This window comes from Capra hircus, chromosome 27 (genome assembly GCF_001704415.2).
Source record: "Capra hircus breed San Clemente chromosome 27, ASM170441v1, whole genome shotgun sequence".
NCBI classification, from domain to species: Eukaryota; Metazoa; Chordata; class Mammalia; order Artiodactyla; family Bovidae; genus Capra; species Capra hircus.
The window spans coordinates 8,295,772-8,316,525 of NC_030834.1; the positions used below are offsets into that span (position 1 = coordinate 8,295,772).

General features: G+C 47.9%; 1 protein-coding gene and 1 pseudogene across 6 annotated transcripts in view; both read left to right on the forward strand.

Annotated features, from left to right (window-relative positions):
* Window positions 1-20,754, forward strand: part of SLC20A2 (solute carrier family 20 member 2) — a 110,241-nt gene that overhangs the window by 46,499 nt on the left and 42,988 nt on the right. For 5 of the 6 annotated variants that reach the window (XM_018041867.1, XM_018041869.1, XM_018041866.1 and 2 more), the window contains one exon: window positions 12,700-13,251. In XM_018041867.1, coding sequence (XP_017897356.1) covers window positions 12,963-13,251 — 289 coding nt within the window. In that variant the 5' untranslated portion in view covers window positions 12,700-12,962. Of the gene's footprint in view, window positions 1-7,522; window positions 7,543-12,699; window positions 13,252-20,754 lie in introns of those variants that run through there. The other variant, XM_018041872.1, reaches the window with a different exon arrangement.
* Window positions 16,055-16,680, forward strand: LOC102175183 (annotated as a pseudogene).

Consider the following 20,754-nt stretch of genomic DNA (forward strand, 5'->3'; position numbering starts at 1 on the left):
AATAAAGGCTGGGAGAATGCCCTGCTGACAGGTCCGCCTTATAAGAAATACTAAAACGAGTTCGGTTCAGTCGGCTGAAAGGAAGCGACACAGAACAGCCACTGGAACACACCCAGGAGCTCCAGTAAGGGTGACGGAGTAGGTGATGATGCAAGACAGTATAGGTTTCTCTCTGTCTTCAGTTCAGTTCAGTCGCTCAGTCGTGTCCAAATCTTTGCGACCCCATGAATCGCAGCACGCCAGGCCTCCCTGTCCATCACCAGCTCCCGTAGTTCACTCAGACTCACATCCATCGAGTCCGTGATGCCATCCAGCCATCTCATCCTCTGTCGTCCCCTTCTCCTCCTGCCCCCAATCCCTCCCAGCATCAGAGTTTTTTCCAACGAGTCAACTCTTCGCATGAGTTTCAGCTTTAGCATCATTCCTTCCAAAGAAATCCCAGGGCTGATCTCCTTCAGAATGGACTGGTTGGATCTCCTTGCAGTCCAAGGGACTCTCAAGAGTCTTCTCCAACACCACAGTTCAAAAGCATCAATTCTTCGGCGCTCAGCCTTCTTCACAGTCCAACTCTCTGATTTCAAACATCATGGAAGAGCAGCTGATATCTGGTGGCTTTCTGGTTATTGTAAGAAAGCTCCTTATGTTCACATACAAGTGCCTTCCTGGCTCTAAGCTTTCTAAACGAAACAGGCACAGGGAGCTAGTGACTTGCCCTGGGAAGTTTCTATCTTAACCGCACATGAGGAATGAAGCCACAGGAGCACTCTCAGAACGGGGAAATCATTTTCAAAGGAATCTTATAAACTGTCTTTTTTAAAACCTTCTGTCTCTGTGGTTTTTTGAAGGTGATATCAAGCAAATGCTTGTGGTTTCTTAATTTAGTTGTTGTTTAGTCACCAAGTTGTGTCTGACCCTTTGGACTAGACCCTGCCAGACTCCTCTGTCCATTGAATTTCCCAGGCAAGAACACTGGAGTGGGTAGTCGTTTCGTTTTCCAGGGGATCTTCCCAACCCAGGGATCGAACCCATGTGTCCTGCTTTGGTGGGTGGATTCTTTACCACTGAGCCATCAGGAAGACCCCTCTAATTTTAGTAACGAGACTTTAATTTCATAGTCTCAGAGGTATGAGGAACTGCTAAATTTTCACCTGACTTACCAACCAAATTTATGGACTCACTGCCTTGTTTAGGCTGCTTGACTTACTATTTTGCCCTTACTGGTGGAATTGAATCAAGTTTGTTGCCTTCTGATGAGGTACTTCAGAGACTTGAATGGACTTTGCTCCCTTGCAGAGAGAAAAAAGTCCAACTAAGTCATTTTAATATTTATTAGTTTGTCCTCTCTTGCTTCTGCCTAAGAACTATTGCTTAAGAACCTCGGATGAAAATAAGAAATACAGGGCTGTAAACTGAGCGTGGATAATAGTTAAGATAATAATCTTCACCTATCAACTCTTCCATTTATATTAATGTTCCAGTAATAGAAATGATATGTAGTGGTAGCAGGAATCAATGTTTTTATAAGTATCATTCACATCTTTATTGCACTTCCATTATACTCGGAATAAAATTAGCAAATAAATATGTAAGAACCAAGATGTCTATTTATATACATATTTCCATTTTCAACCGTGGCTGAAGGGAAAATATTTCCCTAATATAGCTCCTGGGACTTGGCCAAGCAGCCCAACACTTCAGGGCACAGGATAGGAACAAGTGATCCTTAGGTTTGCCAGTTGATAGAAAGGATATTAAGTGATTTGCTCCTGAAAGCAAATCTGTTTTTGGTTACGAGTGAACAAAAACAGGTGACCTAGAATATTTGGAGGGAATCTGTGTCTATAGTGCATACAAAAAGGGAAAGATGTTCAGAGGCCGTTTCTGTCTGGGAGTGGGAATAGATCATATAAGGCTCAGCTGTCCTTGTCCTTGGGTTTCAAGCAGTATTGCACCTAAAACACTCTGACGAGGTGGTCACAACCTGTTTTTCAAATTTCCACTGCAGGTAATTCCACATTTCCAGTGGGAGCTCATTTCACTGTGGGCAACCCATTGAGTTACAAAGTTTTCTCCTCCTATCTGAGTGTAGCTTTTCTTATTAATGATGAAAGACTGCTGTATCTCCAATTAGATAAAGAGAAGTGGATAATATATTTTCTCTTGATAGCCTTTTCATGGCAAATAGATCAGGAAACAATGGAAACAGTGACAGACTTAATTTTCTTGGACTCCAAAATCATTGCAGTTGGTAACTGCAGCCATGAAATTAAAAGACGCTTGCTCCTTGGAAGAAAAGCTATGACCAACCTAGAAAGCATATTAAAAAAGCAGAGACATTACTTTGCCGACAAAGGTCCGTCTAGTCAAAGCTATGGTTTTTCCAGTGGTCATGTATGGATGCTAGAGTTGGACCATAAAGCAAGCTGAGCGCCGAAGAATTGATGCTTTTGAACTGTGGTGTTGGATTAGACTCTTGAGAGTCCCTTGGACTGCAAGGGATCCAACCAGTCCATCCTAAAGAAAATCAGTCCTGAATATTCATTAAAAGGACTGATGCTGAAGCTGAAACTCCAACACTTTGGCCACCTGATGTGAACAACAGATTCATTGGAAAAGACCCTAATGCTGGGAAAGATTGAAGGCGGGAGGAGAAGGGGACGACAGAGGATGAGATGGTTGGATGGCATCACCAACTCAATGGACATGAGTTTGAGCAAGCTTGGGGAGTTGGTGATGGAAGCCTGGCGTGCTACAGTTCATGGGGTCTCAATGAGTCAGACACGCCTGAGCGACTGAACTGAACTGAAATGAGCCTTTACGTGGACTCACTAAATTATCCATTTAAAGTGGAAGCAACAGATCAAAGCTTTCTTACTTTAACCCATCACTCAGTCATATCCCATTTGAACACCACAAGGCATTCACACTTATACCTCCCGAGGCGATCTTTCAGTTTTTAAGAAACATTTTTCAAGTAAGTCATATAGGACTTCCTAGATCTTTCCTTCTTTAGGTCAGATCATCTCAACTCCTTTAACTCTACCTCATTTGAATGAATTTTGCTTTTATTTCTTTATCCTTTAAAAAAGATACATTCGTATTTACTAGATTTAGCCAGCGCCTTCCCAGAGAGCAAAAGGCTGTGTGGAAAACATCTAAATAACACAAATGCTTTATAAGCCCAGAAGAAATTTAAATGTCAGAATGACAGGAATGCAGAGAGAGACTGACTGTACCAGGAATGAGGGCTGAGCCCACAGGCTCTGCAGTGGAAACTGTTGCTGGGGGACGAGAAGAAGTGGGTTCGCATTGCATAAACTCATGAAGGCCGCTGACTGCACGGCTCAAGAGAGGGTCAGAGCTTTCCACCCGCTCTCCCCACAGGACAATCCTGTGGTTCCTGGTTCCAGGCTAAACTGCCTTTTCCCGGCCCTGTGGTCTCTGGATGATGCGCAGGACTCGAGACATCATCGGACCTTGAGAATGTTCCAGGATGCAGGCTCTGCAGCATTCCTGCTTATCCGCTGTCTTTATCACCCTCTCGTCTTTCCCCATCGAATCTGCCCTCCCATTCCCTGCAGAGACCAGGACTTCAAGGCATCCCAGCTCCAGGGCAGGAGCCAGTGTCACTGAGAAGGTCTGATGGATACTTCCCCAGGGCATCACTTCCGCTGCTTTCCTCGGGGCACCTCCTGTGGAGTGAGTGGGTCATCACAACGTGCACTTCCAGTGAGGACAGTCACATCTTCAAAAGGACAAAAATCAGAATAGATGACTTCTAAAGTCCCTGGCTGTTCATTGGAAGGACTGATGCTGAAGCTGAAACTCCTATACTTTGGCCACCTGATGCGAGGAGCTGACTCATTGGAAAAGGCCCTGATGCTGGGAGGGATTGGGGGCAGGAGGAGAAGGGGCCGACAGAGGATGAGATGGCTGGATGGCATCACGGACTCGATAGACATGAGTCTGAGTGAACTCCGGGAGTTGGTGATGGACAGGGAGGCCTGGCGTGCTGTGATTCATGGGGTCGCAAAGAGTCGGACAGACTGAGCGACTGAACTGAACTGAACTGAACTAAGTCCCTTCAGACTCGAATGTTCTCTAAGTCTCTGAACCAAGATAGGCTAAAAGAGTTAATCACATAGGTTGTTTCTTGTAAACATTACCCTGAAATACTGTGAAGTACTTGGGCCATCAGGACAGTTTCTTATTCTCTGGGTGAAGTTCAGTCCTGGCGGCCAGAACCTCCAGAGACTCATCAGGAAGGTGAGAGAAGAGACCAGAGAGGGAGCAGGTGTGGCCGAGGAGGGACCTTCAGACTCCCGCACACGGGAGGCCCCAAACCACACAGACACCCGTGCCCCCAGGGCTCAGACAGGAATGGAGAGGCAGCCTTGAGAGTGAGAAACAAAGATAAGGGAAATCAAGAGAGCAGAACTGTTCAGTACAGCTCAAGTAGGAATCTCTGAGAGGCCAAAAAACAGGCAGACTCCTATGAAATTCATTTTGTTTACTAGGAAAAACTAAGCTTATTTTGGTGTTACATTCCTAACCTAGGGGGGGAAAATGTACTTTTCTTTGTAGTGTTTTGTAGGCATTTAAAAAAATAATACAAGTAGTAATTGCTAGTGGTAGAAAATGTTAGTAACATGAAAAAATGTGGAGAACACCCGGAGTCGCTCTGAACTTGGGCCTGTGTCCTCAGTCCCATGCCTGGAGCATTCTTCAGCACAGCTGCAGTGTGGTCTGGGCCATTTTGTGAACGCCTGTTTCCCTCAGCATTATTACTATGATCCATTGTCCTGCGAAGCTCTCACGTTACACCATTTTAGTGACTGCATAAAACTTCATCTTTAGAGGTCACCCGCGCTTCCTCAGCCACTGTCCCGTCTGCTCTTTGCTCACGATGGTAATAGATGACACCGGAATAAACATCTTTGTACATGAGTGTTTGTTCACATTTCCTATTATTGGTTTTTTTAACCGTTGAGAGTCACGTCATAAAGAACACCCGTCCGCTGCCTGAGTCCTCCTTGTTCCAGGTAGAGGACCTGGCTGGCCCTGCCTCTGGCCCAGCCTGGCAAGTGTGCGAGCACCATTCTGTGTACGAAACTAAACACTGTCACTCAGAGCTGTGTAAATCACTTCTGACTGTACTTACGGGGGATGACATTACAGGACACTTTAGAATTTGGTGTCGGAGTTACAAACAAGGTGACAGTTTTATGATCTCATCCGCTCGTTTTCTGGACCTGACCTCCCAGAAACTTTGGTACATGAGATGTCCACAAATTGAGACATCACACGTCTCCAGCCCGTAGCCCTCCAGGGATGTGATTTTCAGCCGAAATGGCTCATATTTGCCCTGACCTCAAATGCTCATGAAATGCCCTGTCCTCGGTTTGGCTCCTGTGCAAGGGATGGAGACTTGTCTCCACGGGAAGACCCGTGCTCTTTTCTCTGTAGAAGCGCTTGATGCCCATCCTGAAGGGCGGTCAGTGGGCGATCCCAGCAGTGGGCCTTCCTCTCTCATCTCCGACCTCAGAAAAGTTGTGTCCGAGTCCCTCTCTGGAGGACTTCCCTGTGAGGCAGCCCCTCCTTGGGTCTCATTAGCTCTGTGCTTCTCGATGCCACTGCTTGGAGCAAGGGAGACGGCTTGCCCCGAGCCTGGTCGCGCTGTGTCTAGCTGGAATGTTCCTTCTCTCCTCGCTGCGATTTCTTTTTTTAAAAACTGTTTAGCTTTTATTCTTCATCTCAGCTGGACAGTGTGGCAGGAAGGGAAAATACCAAATCTGACTTGTGTTGTTTTCTTTTCATCCCCCTCAGCTCTGTTGAGGTACAATTGATAAAGTGGTAAGATTATCATTTAAATATTATAATATGAAGTGTACCCTGTGGTGGTTTTGTATGTTTTTATACGTATACATTGCAAAAGAATTCTTCCCATCTAGTTGATTGATGCATCCATTCCCACACAGTTAATTAATGCATCCATCACCACACGTGTTTATATATTCCAGTGTTATTTTATAAGCAGCCTTACTGAAGCATAATTTATGTACAGGCAAGCCCACCAGTGGTCAGTGTACAGTTGGCACAAGTTTTGACACACGTGCATAGTAACACCAACTGCTTGTGAGAGAACTTAGAGTCTCCTGTAGAGACGTGTGTTTCCATTTCTCACGGGTCTGCTGGCTTGCACAGTAAGCGCATGCTTCAGAGTATGAGAAACCCCTGAGTTCCAAAATGGCTTTCCCATTTTGTGCGGATTTTTTTTTCCTAGCGCTTTTTCAAGTTCTTTTCTCTCTACCCCTTCTCCTCCATCCACCCCTCCACGAAGTTCCTGAGCCTTACGGTGTGTGTCAGTCTTTAGGCAAAGACAAGGCTAGAGTTTGTACAGCAGGAAGAAGAGCAGCCCTTGAGGGAGGTGGGGCCATGTGAGTGAGGAAGACCCTTCTCAAAGGATTTTGGACCCTTACGCTCTTATTCTCCCTGTGACTGCCCCAATAACCAATAACTTCAAGTTGCTTGAAGCCAACCACAACTTGCAGACACTGAAAAAAATGGATTTGACCCTGAGAATAATTTCAAAAAGTCCGTGTGTTGTTACTGTCCCCCCCTTCGAGACTTCTCTGTGGTCATGTCGCGGGTTAGCAGCAGGGCCAGGCTCAGGCCTCAGGGTTCCTGCCCATTGCCCAGGGCTTTCTTTGCCGCGCATGGCCCCCTGTGCTGAGCCAGGACCTCGCACACCACTGTGCATTGTGCCCTTCTTGCCACTTCTCAGACAGGGCGTGGACGTGACCTGCCCAGGAGACTGGGGTGGACCCGGGGTGACCTGTCCTGGGCTCGTCCCCTTCACCAGGTGGGAGAAACAGGTGCTCCCCTTTAATAGTAGAGAGAAAAGGAGGGGGCACGGACACTCAGCGCTGGGCCGAGGTCCCAGCCTCTCCTGTTCCACTTTGCACGTCTTAGCGTCGCTGTTATCAGGCTGTGTCCGTGCTCCATCCCCTGCATCCTCTGCCTCCATCCCCTGTTCCAGGCGGTCCCTGACCTTCTGAGTCGTTTTCTTCCCTTTCTCTCTCCCTCCTCCCTCCTCGTCCCCTCTGCCCCTCACCCCTCCCCGCCTCTATCAGGAGAGCACCTGTCTGCCTGTCTCCGGGCACCTCTGCGCTCAGTGCCGCATGGCCGATCTGGGAACAGGCCCTTTAAAAGGGAGCTGAGAGCTGTTTCAGACCCTCCCTAGTAATACTTCAGTTTTTCATCATTTGCGTGAAAACGTGAAGCTCAGTGTTTTCTATCTTAAATATACTGTTATTTTTGAACTATTTTTTTTACCGTTTAAGCCTGTGAAGTCAAGAGCTACTCGAGAGAATGGTAACACTCTCCATGGCAAGGTCTGCGTCCTAAAAGGTGGAAAAGGCGTTTGTGCTTGCTGCGCTGTTTTCTGCAAGACTCCGAAAGTGAAATCTTCAATTCTGTTGAAATACCACCAGGGGAAAAAACTCGTCATCTTTGCATCTTATTCATCAGGCTCACCCACAGGTAGCAGAATTACTGGATTTTACATCCTGCCCCTGAAGGGATACCTGTCTCCCCCGCCGTTTTGACCTAAGTGTCAGAACTCCCAATGCAGTGCGCGTTGCCAGGAGAGCAGGTTTTTCATTTTCAGAGAGTTGTGTGTACGAGGTACCTGGGGCCTCAGGAAAGGAGTTGGGAAATTACTTCAGAGCCCCAGGTTTTCTGCGTGGGGACCTGGCTCCTTCCTATCGTCTGTTGGTGGGAGGGCCTGGCCTGCGTGCGGCCGTGAGCCTTCGGAAAAGATCCTCATGGGCCAGAACGACACAGGGGACCCTCTCCTGGTATCTGCTTCTGAGTCGAGCCAGAGGATGGAGGCAACTGTTAATTATGACTCAGCTCATGTCAGTAAATAAGATTAAGCCTCATCAAGTAGGACCTTACCCTACTTAGGCTGTTTCCAAGCAGACCCAGGAAACAAGACATTTTATAGATTTATTGAATTCCTTCGGCATCACCGGGGCAGAAGAAAGACTTGGGTGAAACGTGACGCTAGCTCAGTCAGCGTCCTTCAGGATCAGAGGTGTTTTTTTTTAAAAAAAAAAAAAAAAGCTGAGTTCGAGACTCGTAGGTGAACTGATGGAAATCAGTGTGTACTTGGGGAAAAAGCCGGAAGTCATCTTTGGGATTCTTTTCTGCGTGAGTCTGGGTCCCTGAAGAGCCCACAGCCCACCGCTGTGGATCTGCTTGTCTGGGGCTGGTAGGTGCCAACTGGGGAGATGGTTAGACCCCAGGCCGGCGTGGGGTGGGGGGCGCTGGAGCAGACCTTTGCTGGGAGGGTCAAGGGTCTCCTGGGGTGTCACCGTTGGCAGCATTTCAGAGCAGGACCCCCCGATCCAGGCTTCTCTGTGCACCAAAGTTTATTAAATGCCACAACTCAGCAACATTCCTGTTCTTAAGCAGTGTACAAACCTGACTAGAAATATTCTGAGAATGTTTGTTTTCACGCTTCTGTAAACATTCCGATTCCCAGGGTGGATAGGAGGGCGTTGGGGAGAGTTGAATCAACGCTGACAGAGGAAGAGAGTCTGAAGCCTCCACACAGGAGTCCTGGGAACGGGGCTCAGAGCCGAAGGCCCAGGCGCCAGACCACGCAGGGTGCTGAGACTCCGGCTCACCGAGGAAAGGGAGGCTCTTGTGAACATGACCCGTCGGGGGCACAGACCCTACAGACCCTCAGTACTTCTTGCAGGAGTTCGAACTCTCCTCCAGTGCAAAAGGTCAGGGGCATCGGAAAACCGACGACCGTCTTGTAACCCTAGGTCTGTGAGTCTGGCTGTTTAGGGGTTTTCACACTCAGGCAAGGAGAGGCAGGAAGAGCAAGGCATTTGCTGGAGGTTTTCTGATCAGCGTCGCCCCGGGCTGAGCGTCTCTGCTGAGGAAGAGAGAAGGTGTTTCATTGCTGCTTCCACACTCAGAGCCTCTGTCTGTAGGATTCCCATGAACACACGTGTGTTCTCATCCACTGCCTCCAGGGTCGCGTGTAGGCGTCCCTGTCGCAGCATCGAGTAAATATTTACCTATAGTCTTTATTCTGATTTCAGTTTTTATATTTAAATCTTTCACTTGGGGTGAGGTAGGGAATCTCACTTTTTTCTTCCTTCTAGATGGCAGCTGGCACGTTGGCCCAGTGTTACTTATTGAATAAGTCAAATTTCCTCCCTGATGTGATCAACCACCCCCCACCCCTTCAAAACTCTACTTTCAGACCCGAGCCTCCTGGTCGGGCCTCGGCCACTCTGAATTTGGCCACGTTCTTGACAAGCTACCGCTCGCACAGTGGTTTTCCAGCCCGCTGAGGGCTCAGTTTCAGCGGTGCGACCCTCTTTTTCAGTGCATCCTGTTGTGTAGTTATTTAAGCACTTCATTTTGCCCACGTTGGACAAAAATCAATGAAGAAAATAAAAATGTTGGTACTTGCAATAGGAAGTAGGCTGGGTAAATATCATGCAAGTTGGAAATGATTTAGTCTCTTAAAAGGGGCAGGCCTTTCTCCTTGGCCAAGTGCTTTGGAACTTCGGGGTTGAGTGTGAAGGAGAAAACATAGAATTGTGGAGATAAGCTGTCTAAGGTCATGTGAGTGGGAGAGAGAACCTCTGCTCTGAGGTGGTGCCGGGGTACCACAAAGGCTGTGAGAACCCTCAGTCCGAGCAGAGGCGGCCCAAGGGCCTCGCCTTACCCCCTGCGTGTGTCGAGTGTCCAGCCGTGAGCTGTGCCCAGACCCCACCCTGTCACCTACCAACAAAACCAAGCACAGCGCAGATGGGAGAACACCCTGCCCGGTGACTCCTCAGCCCAGCGCTCCTGTCTCCATCCCCACTGACGAGCCAGCACTGCGTCCTGGTGGCATCAGCCACTGGAACCCCTCTTTCCATCCCTCCTCTTCCGCTTGTCAGCACACTGTCCCCGGTTCAGGACACCCCATCTGCACCTGCGCCATGCAGGGGCCTCTGAGGCAGTCTCCCCACGTCCCCTACTGCCTCCATCCTGGCCCCCCTCTGCACTGTGGCCAGGGGCCGCCAGGAAGGGGAGCCTGAGCACCCCTCTAACAGAGCCCCCCAGTGTTAGCAGGTGGCCACCAGCAGTGTGGTCCAGCCCAGCCTCCATCTCGCCAGGCTGCCTCTGGTCTCCCCTATCATGCCACTCCTTCCCAACTGGGAACTGCCTGGAGTGACCCCCCCAGTCCCAGTTTGACACCCCCCATCCTTAGGTGGCAGGGGACCCCCTCCTGCTCACACAGACCAGGTGCCCCATCTGTGGGCTCGTGAGGCTGTGTATGATGTGGTCCTCCCGCTTTAGCACCTGGCACGCCTGATAGTCTGACGTGTGTCTGTCGATGAGCATCCGTCTCCCTTCCTGGACCACATCGCATACCACTCAGCATCTTCCCGGTGACGGGCCACCAGGGTGCTCAGTAAACAGCATCCCGTGGTGTCCTTGCTGGCCTCTGGGCCCCCTGACCTGACCGGCAAGGCTTCATCTAGAACTCTTTGTATTTCAAGGTAGATAATATTGGTCCAGATACTGGTTTGACTTTGTATTTTCATTTATCGAATCAGCGCAGTCTTTTTCCCACGTCTCCAGAGTCACGTGGGCTACAAAGCCTAGAAAGTGAGAAAGTGGTCTGAGCACACTTCCTGCTTCGTCCTGGACCTGTCACGCTGCCAGCACATGTGGTTGATGCATTTTAGTTGATCATTTTTCCTAAAAAGATGGTTCTATATATTTATTGATTTGTTTTTATGTATTATTTTAATTTGGAAAGCATGTCACGACAGTATAGAGTTTTGGGAGGAAAGAAAAACTTGATCTCTACTATTGCTTGTCAGCTCAACCACTGTCACACTGTCCGTGAATTACCTCTGGGTCTTTTATATACCTTTTAACATTGCCACAGTCATAGGTACATAAATTTTGTGTCCTGCTTTTTTCCCTCTAAATAACCTTAATGTTGACTGATAGTTATATTTTATATGACGTGGTGTATGAGGCTAACTAGTTCAGTAAGCATTTATAGGCATCATTCTCAATGCTGAGAACCACTCAAGTACACAGACGTGGTACTCTGTCTAATAACAGAACACCACAACTCTGAAGCTTTTCATGACATTTTTCCTTCATGGATGTATTACTTCTGTGACATCACTTCTTCATCCCAGGAAGAAGCCGATGCAAGCCTTCCTTTATCTAATAGCTTCTTTCTTCACTTACTGAGCAGTTTGACTGGGGCTTATCCCGTGCCGGATGCTAGTCTGTGTGCTGGGGACTCAGCTGGGAATCCTCGTGTGTGAAGCCAGACGGGAGTGAGTGAGTGAACGGATGAATGAGGTGGTCAGTAGAAAAGGCAAACAGTTGGGTGAGAGAGAGGGATAATGGCATGGGGTGGGTGGCGCTGCTGTTAGACAAGGTCGGGGCCCGCTCTGGTGGTGACGTCTGGGCAGAAAGGGACTTGGAGCAGGCAGTGAGCTGGCAGAGAGGCTGTTTCTGGCCCGGGGACCAGCAGGTACGAAGGCCCTGAGCTGAGGGAGCTGGTGGTTTTCACACAAGAGGCAGGAACAAGTGAGGGGAGGAGGTGGGCAAGACCTGAGGCCAATGAGCCCAGGCAGGTTTGGGGGATGAGATGAGATCTGGCAGGGGGTGATCTAGGGAGGGAGCCCCAAGCAGATCTGGGGGGAGCCCCGAGCAGATCTGGGGGGAGCCCCAAGGAGATCTATGGAGGAAGCCTGGGGATAAGAGCCCCCCCAGATATTCTCAGGGCTCACCATATCTCCTGGAGCTGCCCCCAGATCTCCTTGCGACCCCCCCAGATCTCCCTGGGGCTCCCCCCAGATCTCCCCAGGGCTTCCCCCAGATCTCCTTGGGACTCCCTGCTAGATCTCCCAGGGCTCTGCAGGGAACCCTAAGGACATCTGGGGGCCCCTGGGGAGAGCTGGGGGTGATCTCCCAGGCTGTGCTCAGGCCTCTGGCTATCCCTAGGTGAGGTGGGAGGCGGTGCGTAGTGACTTGCTCTCCCTCACGCTCTGACAAGGTGGCTCCGCTCCAGTGTCCCCATCCTGCTGGAGACGCTGTCCCCTTCAGCTTCCATCTCCCCCGTCACCCTGTGGACGGGTCACTTTGTGCTCAGACACAGGTTTGATAAGCTCGATGTGAAGTGTGTATGTGAGCAGGTGGACAAGGAGCCAACACCCCACAGTGTCACAGCCACGTTGGGGTAACCCTGCTCCAAGAAGTTAGGCATGTTCCGTGTATTTGATGAGCTCTGTAACTGTGAATTTCTCATTTCTTTTTCTTTTGCTCCTCTGTCAGAACTTTTTCCTTCTAAAATAAAGGCCACATATATTCATCATATTGTGTAAAAATGTACCCTAGTAGGACTTCCTGTCAGTCTGTAATCATAAAGCGTGATTACCCTCTGAAGTTTTAGAATCAGCTCTCTTTTGGTGGTGGCAGGGGTAGAAGTTAGCCTGCTTATGACCTTCCAGCATTGCTTTATGGTCAGATCAGCCACACGCACGCGGAAGGGAGAGCCCACGAGTCGTCTCCAAACACTTCTTCCTGGAAGAACAGACCGTTGTCGCCCGGTCCTCAGGGTGACTAATTCCTCTTGTTTTCTTTCTGACACAGGAGGAGCCCTCACAGCTTCCCCAGATCAGGAGGGAAAATATGGAATGTGCTTTACCGCTGACTGAACACAACCCAATGAACTGTCCTGACAGTAGCTTGAAAACCAGCAGTTAGCAGTTTGTGCAGCCCCAACATCACCCGGCACTTTCCAGAGCAGACTCACTGTTTACAGAAACTCTCAGCCTCACGCCCCGTAGAACCTCAGGCTCGGCCGATTTTAGAGATTTCCGCACAAGAAAAGCACCCAGCGGCCCGCGTCCACAATGGCGATGGACGAGTACCTGTGGATGGTCATCTTGGGTTTCATCATAGCTTTTATCTTGGCATTTTCTGTGGGTGCCAATGACGTTGCCAATTCGTTTGGTACCGCCGTGGGCTCGGGCGTGGTGACCTTGAGGCAGGCCTGTATCCTGGCTTCCATCTTTGAAACCACTGGCTCGGTGTTGCTGGGGGCCAAAGTCGGAGAGACCATCCGGAAGGGCATCATCGACGTGAACCTGTACAACAACACCGTGGAGACGCTCATGGCCGGGGAGGTCAGTGCCATGGTTGGTAAGTAGCCTTGTCTTCCCACCCGTGGGAGTGTCCCCTGATCCACTTCTCTGCCTGAATTCTGTCATACCCACAAGTGAGACTTTTGCTTCAATTTTTCAAACACTGGTTTGATAGTTGTTGTTGTTGTTTTTTTAGAGTATAGCTGATTTACAGTGTTTTGTTATTTTCAGCTGTATAGCAAAGTAATTCAGCAATATATATATATATATATATAAAATAGATGTGTATGTATATTTTTCAGACTTGCTTCTCATTTATTATATCTTATTTGTGCTTTCTGTATGTTATGATTTTGGTCAGTGTTCGAATGTCAAGCAACCATTTCTTTCTTGAATGTGTTCAAATAGATTTTGGCTAAGTCAGTGCTTTTCAAAGAGTCCAGAAAAAAAAAGATATTTGTAGCATCGCTCTTTGTCATTTTAAAGCTATTTGAAAGTTCTTAAAGAAAGAACACGTTAAAGTGAATCAGAGGTTTCGTTAGGTTTATTTAGAAACCTTGATGGTTTATTTCTGTTTTTTCATATATTTTTCATTAGTTCCAAGGCGATGTTTTAAAAACTTGGATGCCAAAAACCGGTGTTCATTAGCTTAACTTTGGTATTCTCAGTTTAAGTTTTAGAGCACTTACCAAATGAATCTCAAGTGCCTCTGTTTCGAGAAGCGTTGGTCTTCTCTTGTCATTTGTCATCCTTTTGTTGGTTTTTGTTCAGATTTTCTAATTCCACCCCGGGGGGGTTCATCTGGTATGCTTGTTTTGTTTGCTGGCCAGAAGACCATTTGTACGTCACCTGTTTGCAGTAGGGCCTCTGATGGGTTACGGTCAGGGTGCCTGGATGAAGGAGCATCGCTGGCTGGATGAGTGGTTCCTTCTCTGCCCACACTGATCCCAGACCTGTGGCAGCATATGGGTGCTCCCTCACCATAGCAGCAGAGAGGTTCGGGCAGCAGGGCCTTAAGTGCAGCAGACAAGACCCTCCTTCGCTTGCCTCTAGGTCCAGGTGACAGACAGCAGGCGGCGGGTCTGCATGGGCATGGGGTGGGGGTGAGGGGGTGTCCTGCCACTTTCTGTTTTCAGCAGGGCACATGCTTTTGTGGGGAGAGCCATGCCATGGGAGGCTGGAGGCTGGTGGACCGAGAACACGGCTCCCTCCCACGGGTCCCGAGATGAGTCACCAGCAGCACTTCCGTAGCACCAAGGATGTGCAGGTCATTGGCCAGGTTTAGGATGGCCCATCATCTTTTCTGTGGCAGCAGGTTAGTCTGAGAAGTAGTTGAGGTCTTTGATTGGAAGCAGACGCAGGTCCTGAGTAAGGAATTAAATACTACAGAGTGACTCAGCAGTGGCCTCAGAACTGGAAAGTCAGTTTTCATTCCAATCCCAAAGAAAGGCAATGCCAAAGAATGCTCAAACTACCGCACAGTTGCACTCATCTCACACGCTAGCAAAGTAATGCTCAAAATTCTCCAAGCCAGGCTTCAGCAATACGTGAACCGTGAATTTCCAAATGTTCAAGCTGGTTTTAGAAAAGGCAGAGGAACCAGAGATCAAATTGCCAACATCCATTGGATCATCGAAAAAGCAAGAGAGTTCCAGAAAAACATCTATTTTGGCTTTATTGACTATGCCAAAGCCTCTGACTGTGTGGATCATAATAAATGTGAAAAATTCCACTGTGTGGAAAATTCTTAAAGAGATGGGAATAGCAGACCACCTGACCTGCCTCTTGAGAAATCTGTATGCAGGTCAGGAAGCAACAGTTAGAACTGGACATGGAACAACAAACTGGTTCCAAATAGGAAAAGGAGTATGTCAAGGCTGTATATTATTACCCTGCTTATTTAACTTATATTCAGAATACATCATGAGAAATGCTGGGCTGGATGAAGTACAAGCTGGAATCAAGATGGCAGGGAGAAATACTGACAATCTCAGATATGCAGATGACACCATCCTTATGGCAGAAAGTGAAGAACTAAAGAGCCTCTTGATGAAAGTGAAAGAAAAGAGTGAAAAAGTTGGCTTAAAGCTCAACATTCAGAAAATGAAGATCATGGCATCCAGTCCCATCACTTCATGGCAAATAGATGGGGAAACGGTAGAAACAGTGTCAGACTATTTTTGGGGGCTCCAAAATCACTGCGGATGATGACTGCAGCCATGAAATTAAAAGACGCTTGCTCCTTGGAAGGAAAGCTATAACCAACCTAGACAGCATATTGAAAAGCAGAGACATTACTTTGCCAACAAAGGTCCGTCTAGTCAAGGCTATGATTTTTCCAGTGGGCATGTATGGATTTGAGAGTTGAACTGTAAAGAAAGCTGAGAGCCAAAGAATTGATGCTTTTGAACTGTGGTGTTGGAGAAGACTCTTGAGAGTCCCTTGGACTGCAAGGAGATCCAACCAGTCCATTCTAAAGGAGATCAGTCCTGGGTGTTCATTGGAGAGACTGATGCTGAAGCTGAATCTCCAATACTTTGACCACCTGATGCAAAGAGCTGACTCATTTGGAAAGACCCTGATGCTGGGAAAGAATGAAGGCAGGAGGAGAAGGGGACGACAGAGGATAAGATGGTTGGATGGCATCACCGACTCAATGGACATGAGTTTGGGCAAACTCTGGGAGTTGGTGATGGACAGGGAGGCCTGGCGTTTTGCAGTCCACGGGGTCACAAAGAGCTGGGTATGACTGAGAGACTGAACTGAAACGTGGTAGGCTGATCATAGGTGCTCAGAGTTCCTCTTCCTCAGCTGCACATTTTGTGTTTGAAAAATGTAAGGCTCACGATTGATATAACTGATCATTATTTTTAAGAATTAAATATTTGCTCTTAGTACACAGACTTTTGGCTCAGAGGCGGCCAAGATGCAACTTTCTTTGGTTGTCCCAAATCCAGGTTTGTCCGACATCAGCCACCCCCAGCTTGCCGCCTAAGTTCAATGACCCCAACAAGATCAAAGTTGTGTACCTAAAGTGCCCTGGTGGGGAAGTAGGTCCCTTGTCTGCCCTGGCCCCCAAGCTTGGCCTCCTGGGTCTGTCTCTAAAAAAAAAAAAGGTTGGTGATGACATGGCCAAGGCAACCGGTGATTGGAAGGGTGTGAGGATGACAACGAAAGTAACCTTCAGCCCAGACAGGCCCACGTTGAGGTGGTACCTTCTGCCTCTGCCCTGATCATTAGAGCCCTCAAGCAGCTGCCAAGACAGAAAGAAGCAGAAAAACATTAAGCACAGCAGAAACACTGCTTTTGATGAGACTGTCAATGTTACCCGACAGATGCAGCAGTGGTCTTGGCTGGAGAAGTGTCTGCAACCATTAAAGAGGTCCTGGGGACCACCCAGTCTGTGGACTGCCGTGTTGACAGCCGCCACCTCCATCACCTCATAGGTGACATCAACAGTGGTGTGATGGAGTGCCCAGCTCGTTAAGAATGTCTAAGAAAAATAATTTAATAGAGGGTGATTTGACAACCAAAGAATTCATTTACCATAACAGTTACTATAATGATTGAATTTTACTCACCTTCACTGAATATATATTTCTCATCATAGTCAGGTATAATTGACATTTCCCTTAGAAAAATAACAGTTACTTGTAAAAATTGCCCTCAGTAGTGGTGATCAATATGTAAGACATAATCATATCAACCATACCAGACCACCTGACCTGCCTCTTGAGAAGCCTGTATGCAGGTCAAAAAGCAACGATTAGAACCAGACATGGAAGAACAGACTGGTTCCAAATAGGAAAAAGAGGACGTCAAGGCTGTATATTGTCACCCTGCTTATTTAACTTATATGCAAAGTATATCATGTGAAATGCCAGGCTGGATGAAGCATAAGCTGGAATGAAGATTGCTGGGAGAAATATCAATAACCTCAGATATGCAGATGACACCACCCTTATGGCAGAAAGTGAAGAGGAACTAAAAAACCTCTTGATCAAAGTGAAAGAAGAGAGTGAAAAAGTTGGCTTAAAGCTCAACATTCAGAAAATGAAGATCATGGCATCCAGTCCCATCACTTCATGGCAAATAGATGGGGAAACAGTGGAAACAACGTCAGACTTTATTTTGGGGGGCTCCAAAATCACTGCAGATGATAACTGCAGCCATGAAATTAAAAGACGCTTGCTCCTTGGAAGGAAAGTTATGACCAACCTAGATAACATATTAAAAAGCAGAGACATTACTTTGCCAACAAAGGTCCGTCTAGTCAAGGCTATGGTTTTTCCATTAATCATGTATGGATGTGAGAGATGGACCATAAAGAAAGCTGAGTGCCGAAGAATTGATGCTTTTGAACTGTGATGTTGGAGAAGACTCTTGAGAGTCCCTTGGACTGCAGGGAGATCCAACCAGTCCATCCTAAAAGAAATCAGTCCTGAATATTCATTGGAAGGACTGATGCTGAAGTTCAAACTCCAATACTTCGGCCACCTCATGCGAAGAGTTGACTCATTGGAAAAGACTCTGATGCTGGGAGGGATTGGGGGCAGGAGGAGAAGGGGACGACAGAGAATGAGATGGCTGGATGGCATCACCGACTCGATGGACCTGAGTTTGAGTGAACTCCGGGAGTTGGTGATGGACAGAGAGGCCTGGTGCGCTGCAGTCCATGGGGTCACAAAGAGTCAGACATGACTGAGCGACTGAACTGAATCAAATCAAGCAGAAATTAAGGTTTTGCCAGTCAGAGTGATGCGGACAAGATATATTGAAAGTAAAGGAGGAGTGAAAACGTTGCTCGAGTTCAGTCTCTTTAAATTTTTGTTGGCTTAGACTTGAATTACAGTATTGTGTTAGTTTCAGGTATATAGTGAAGTGAGTCAGTTATACATACATCCTTTCTTTTATAGATGCGTTCCCCATATAGGTCGCTACAGAGTATTGAGTAGCGCCCTGTGTGGTCTAGAGTGATGAAGTTCAGCTTTAATAGCGGTTTCTTCCTGTATTGGGTGGGCCCTGTGGGGAGTGGTGGTGCTTGTCTAGGAGATTTGTTGGTGAGGCTGCCCCGGGGCCCCAGGTGAAACAGAAGGCCTGCGAGCTGAGCTCCGTGTCACCACTGGCTTGCTGTGTGGACAGCATAACTTGCCCGGCTTTGGGCTTTCCCCACCCCTGGCCTAGTCTCTCTACTCAAAGAATGAAGTACACTTACCTCCGCTAGAATTTAGGTTAACCAAAGCAGTTTGTGGTTTTGCTTGAATAACTTGATTTTGTTTGCTTTGGTTTCTTTTTTTTTTTTTTTTTAATTTGGTGTGTGGTTAGATGAATCTCAAAGCCTATTTTGTTGTGAGTTGGTGAGATGAGAGCTACCTAGACATTTAAAATTGGTTTCCTTGAACATGAGAATTCTGGGTAGTTTTGAGAGGGTGATATAATTATGTTTGGCTCAAATGAAGATAATTCTGTTCAAATGCCTGAATTCTCCCAGTCTTCCTCTTTTAAAGCCAACATCCCTTTCTTTTCCCCTTTCCTCCCTTGTCTTTTTCACTCTATTTTTTTTCTCTTTTTTCTTGATAAACTTTGCCCCAAGCCCATGGGTCTTTGTGTTTTCCCATAGCATGATGGTAGCGTTAAGTTGATTGGGTGGAAGATGTTTTTCATGCCAGCCGGGCTTTCCGAACACGGCCTCTCTGGGAACTCTAGCTCAGCCCTAAAGCAGTAGGCAGTCCACTCAGTATGAAACCACCCATGGTTCCCAAAACCCACTGAGAATTCAGAATTCTCCATCTTTTCACAGCAGTACCCACAGCAGCGTGACCAAGCCTTCACCGTGAAGCACCTCGGAAGTACTGAGTCTCCTCTGCCGCCCTGTAACCCACACCTGCTCTACCATTCTTGCATCCTCTGGGAGCCCGTAGCCTCAGAGATGCCATCTTAATCCCCCAGTCTCCCCAGGTTTTGTCTCGCACCCCGTGTTGTTCAGTCGTGTCCAACTCTTTGCAACCCCATGGACTGCAGCACACCCGGCTTCCCTGTCCTTCACTATCTCCCAGAGTTTGCTCAGATTCATGTACATTAAGTTGGTGATGCCATCCAACCATCTCATCCTCTGCTGCCCTCTTTTCCTTGCACCCCAATCCCACACTTAATCCCTTCCTTCGTGGCAGGTCACCTTTATCTTTAGGTTAGACTATCTCTTTATCCCACGGTTTTTCTTTAAGTATTTATTTCTATGTGTTGATTTGGCTGCACAGGTCTTAGCTGTGGCATCCAAGAGCTTTAGTTGCAGCATGAGAGCTCTTAGTTGTGACGTATGGGCCTTAGTTCCCTGACCAGGGATGGAACCTGGGCCCCCTGCATTGGGAGCTTGGAGTCTTGGCCACTGGACCTCTACGGGAGTCCTTTCCACTGTTTTTCTTAATATTAATATAATGCCATTCACTTTCAGGATTCCCCAAGGTCGAAGAGGCCTGTCACCCACTCTCGCCTCACAAGACCCCTGCACACAAGGCTTCTTTCACTCCATCCTCCGGTCATTTCTCCCCTCTTTCTCTCAGGCAGCCCCATCCCCCTACCTCTCCTTACAAACCTTCCTGTTATAAAGTCACCCCAGGGAGAGGAGAGTGGCTTTCAAGACAGAAAACCTCATGGTCTGAGTTCACGTAGGTCAATTTTTCTCATTCTCATAACGTCACTGGGTTACTTTAATTTTTGTAAGACTATCAATCATAAAGGTTGCTTTTTCAGTTCTGGTTCTGTGCTGTGTAACACACTCCCAACTCTGGCTTTATTTTTAAAACAATCCGTCCCCCCAGGAGCCCAGGGCTTAGGTGTCCTGGCTCACAGAACTGTCCGCGGGGGAGCGTGGGCGCCGCCATCCAGCCTGTCACCAGGTTGGCAGCCCCAGGCTGGCCCTTCTGCTCCCAACACACGTTTCAGGGATAGGCTTGGGGTCACGGCCCGCTTCGGCTCAAAGGTCATGGTGCCCAGCGCTCCCAGAGCAGCTGTCCCCTTGATACACAAACTGGGACCTCTCATGAGCCTCTGTAGCACAGATATTTTTGGAGAAAATGCCAGGGGTCTGTTTGAAGGCACTGCTGCTGCCAAGCAACCAGATTTCCAGTATTAACGTTTGGGATTAATGACGTGCCCTGTTTATCAGCCCGCCCCTTTGTTCCCCTGCAGTCTTTCGTGAGCTATTCAACAACTGTTTCTGAAAGCGATCTCTCCCCAGCCGATGCTTTTAATACTCCCTGCAAAACCTGATCTGCTTATGAAAATATCTGGCGTGAACTCTGGCCTAGAAAAACACGAAGCCTGGAAGAGGGTGGTGAAGTTGAGGTGAAAGGACACAAAGCCAAAACCCAGGGATCCTCTTGACTCCTGAGAGTTAGCAGGCTTGGAGGGAGCAGACCGAAAAGGCCTGGCAGCCGGGCAGGGGCTGGGGGTAGGTGCCCAGGGTGGGGTTTGGTATCACGGTTGCTTCTCATGAGAGAGACAAAACTATGAAAAGCAACATGGAATTACGCTCTTTTTTTAATTGGAGTGTATTGAAGTG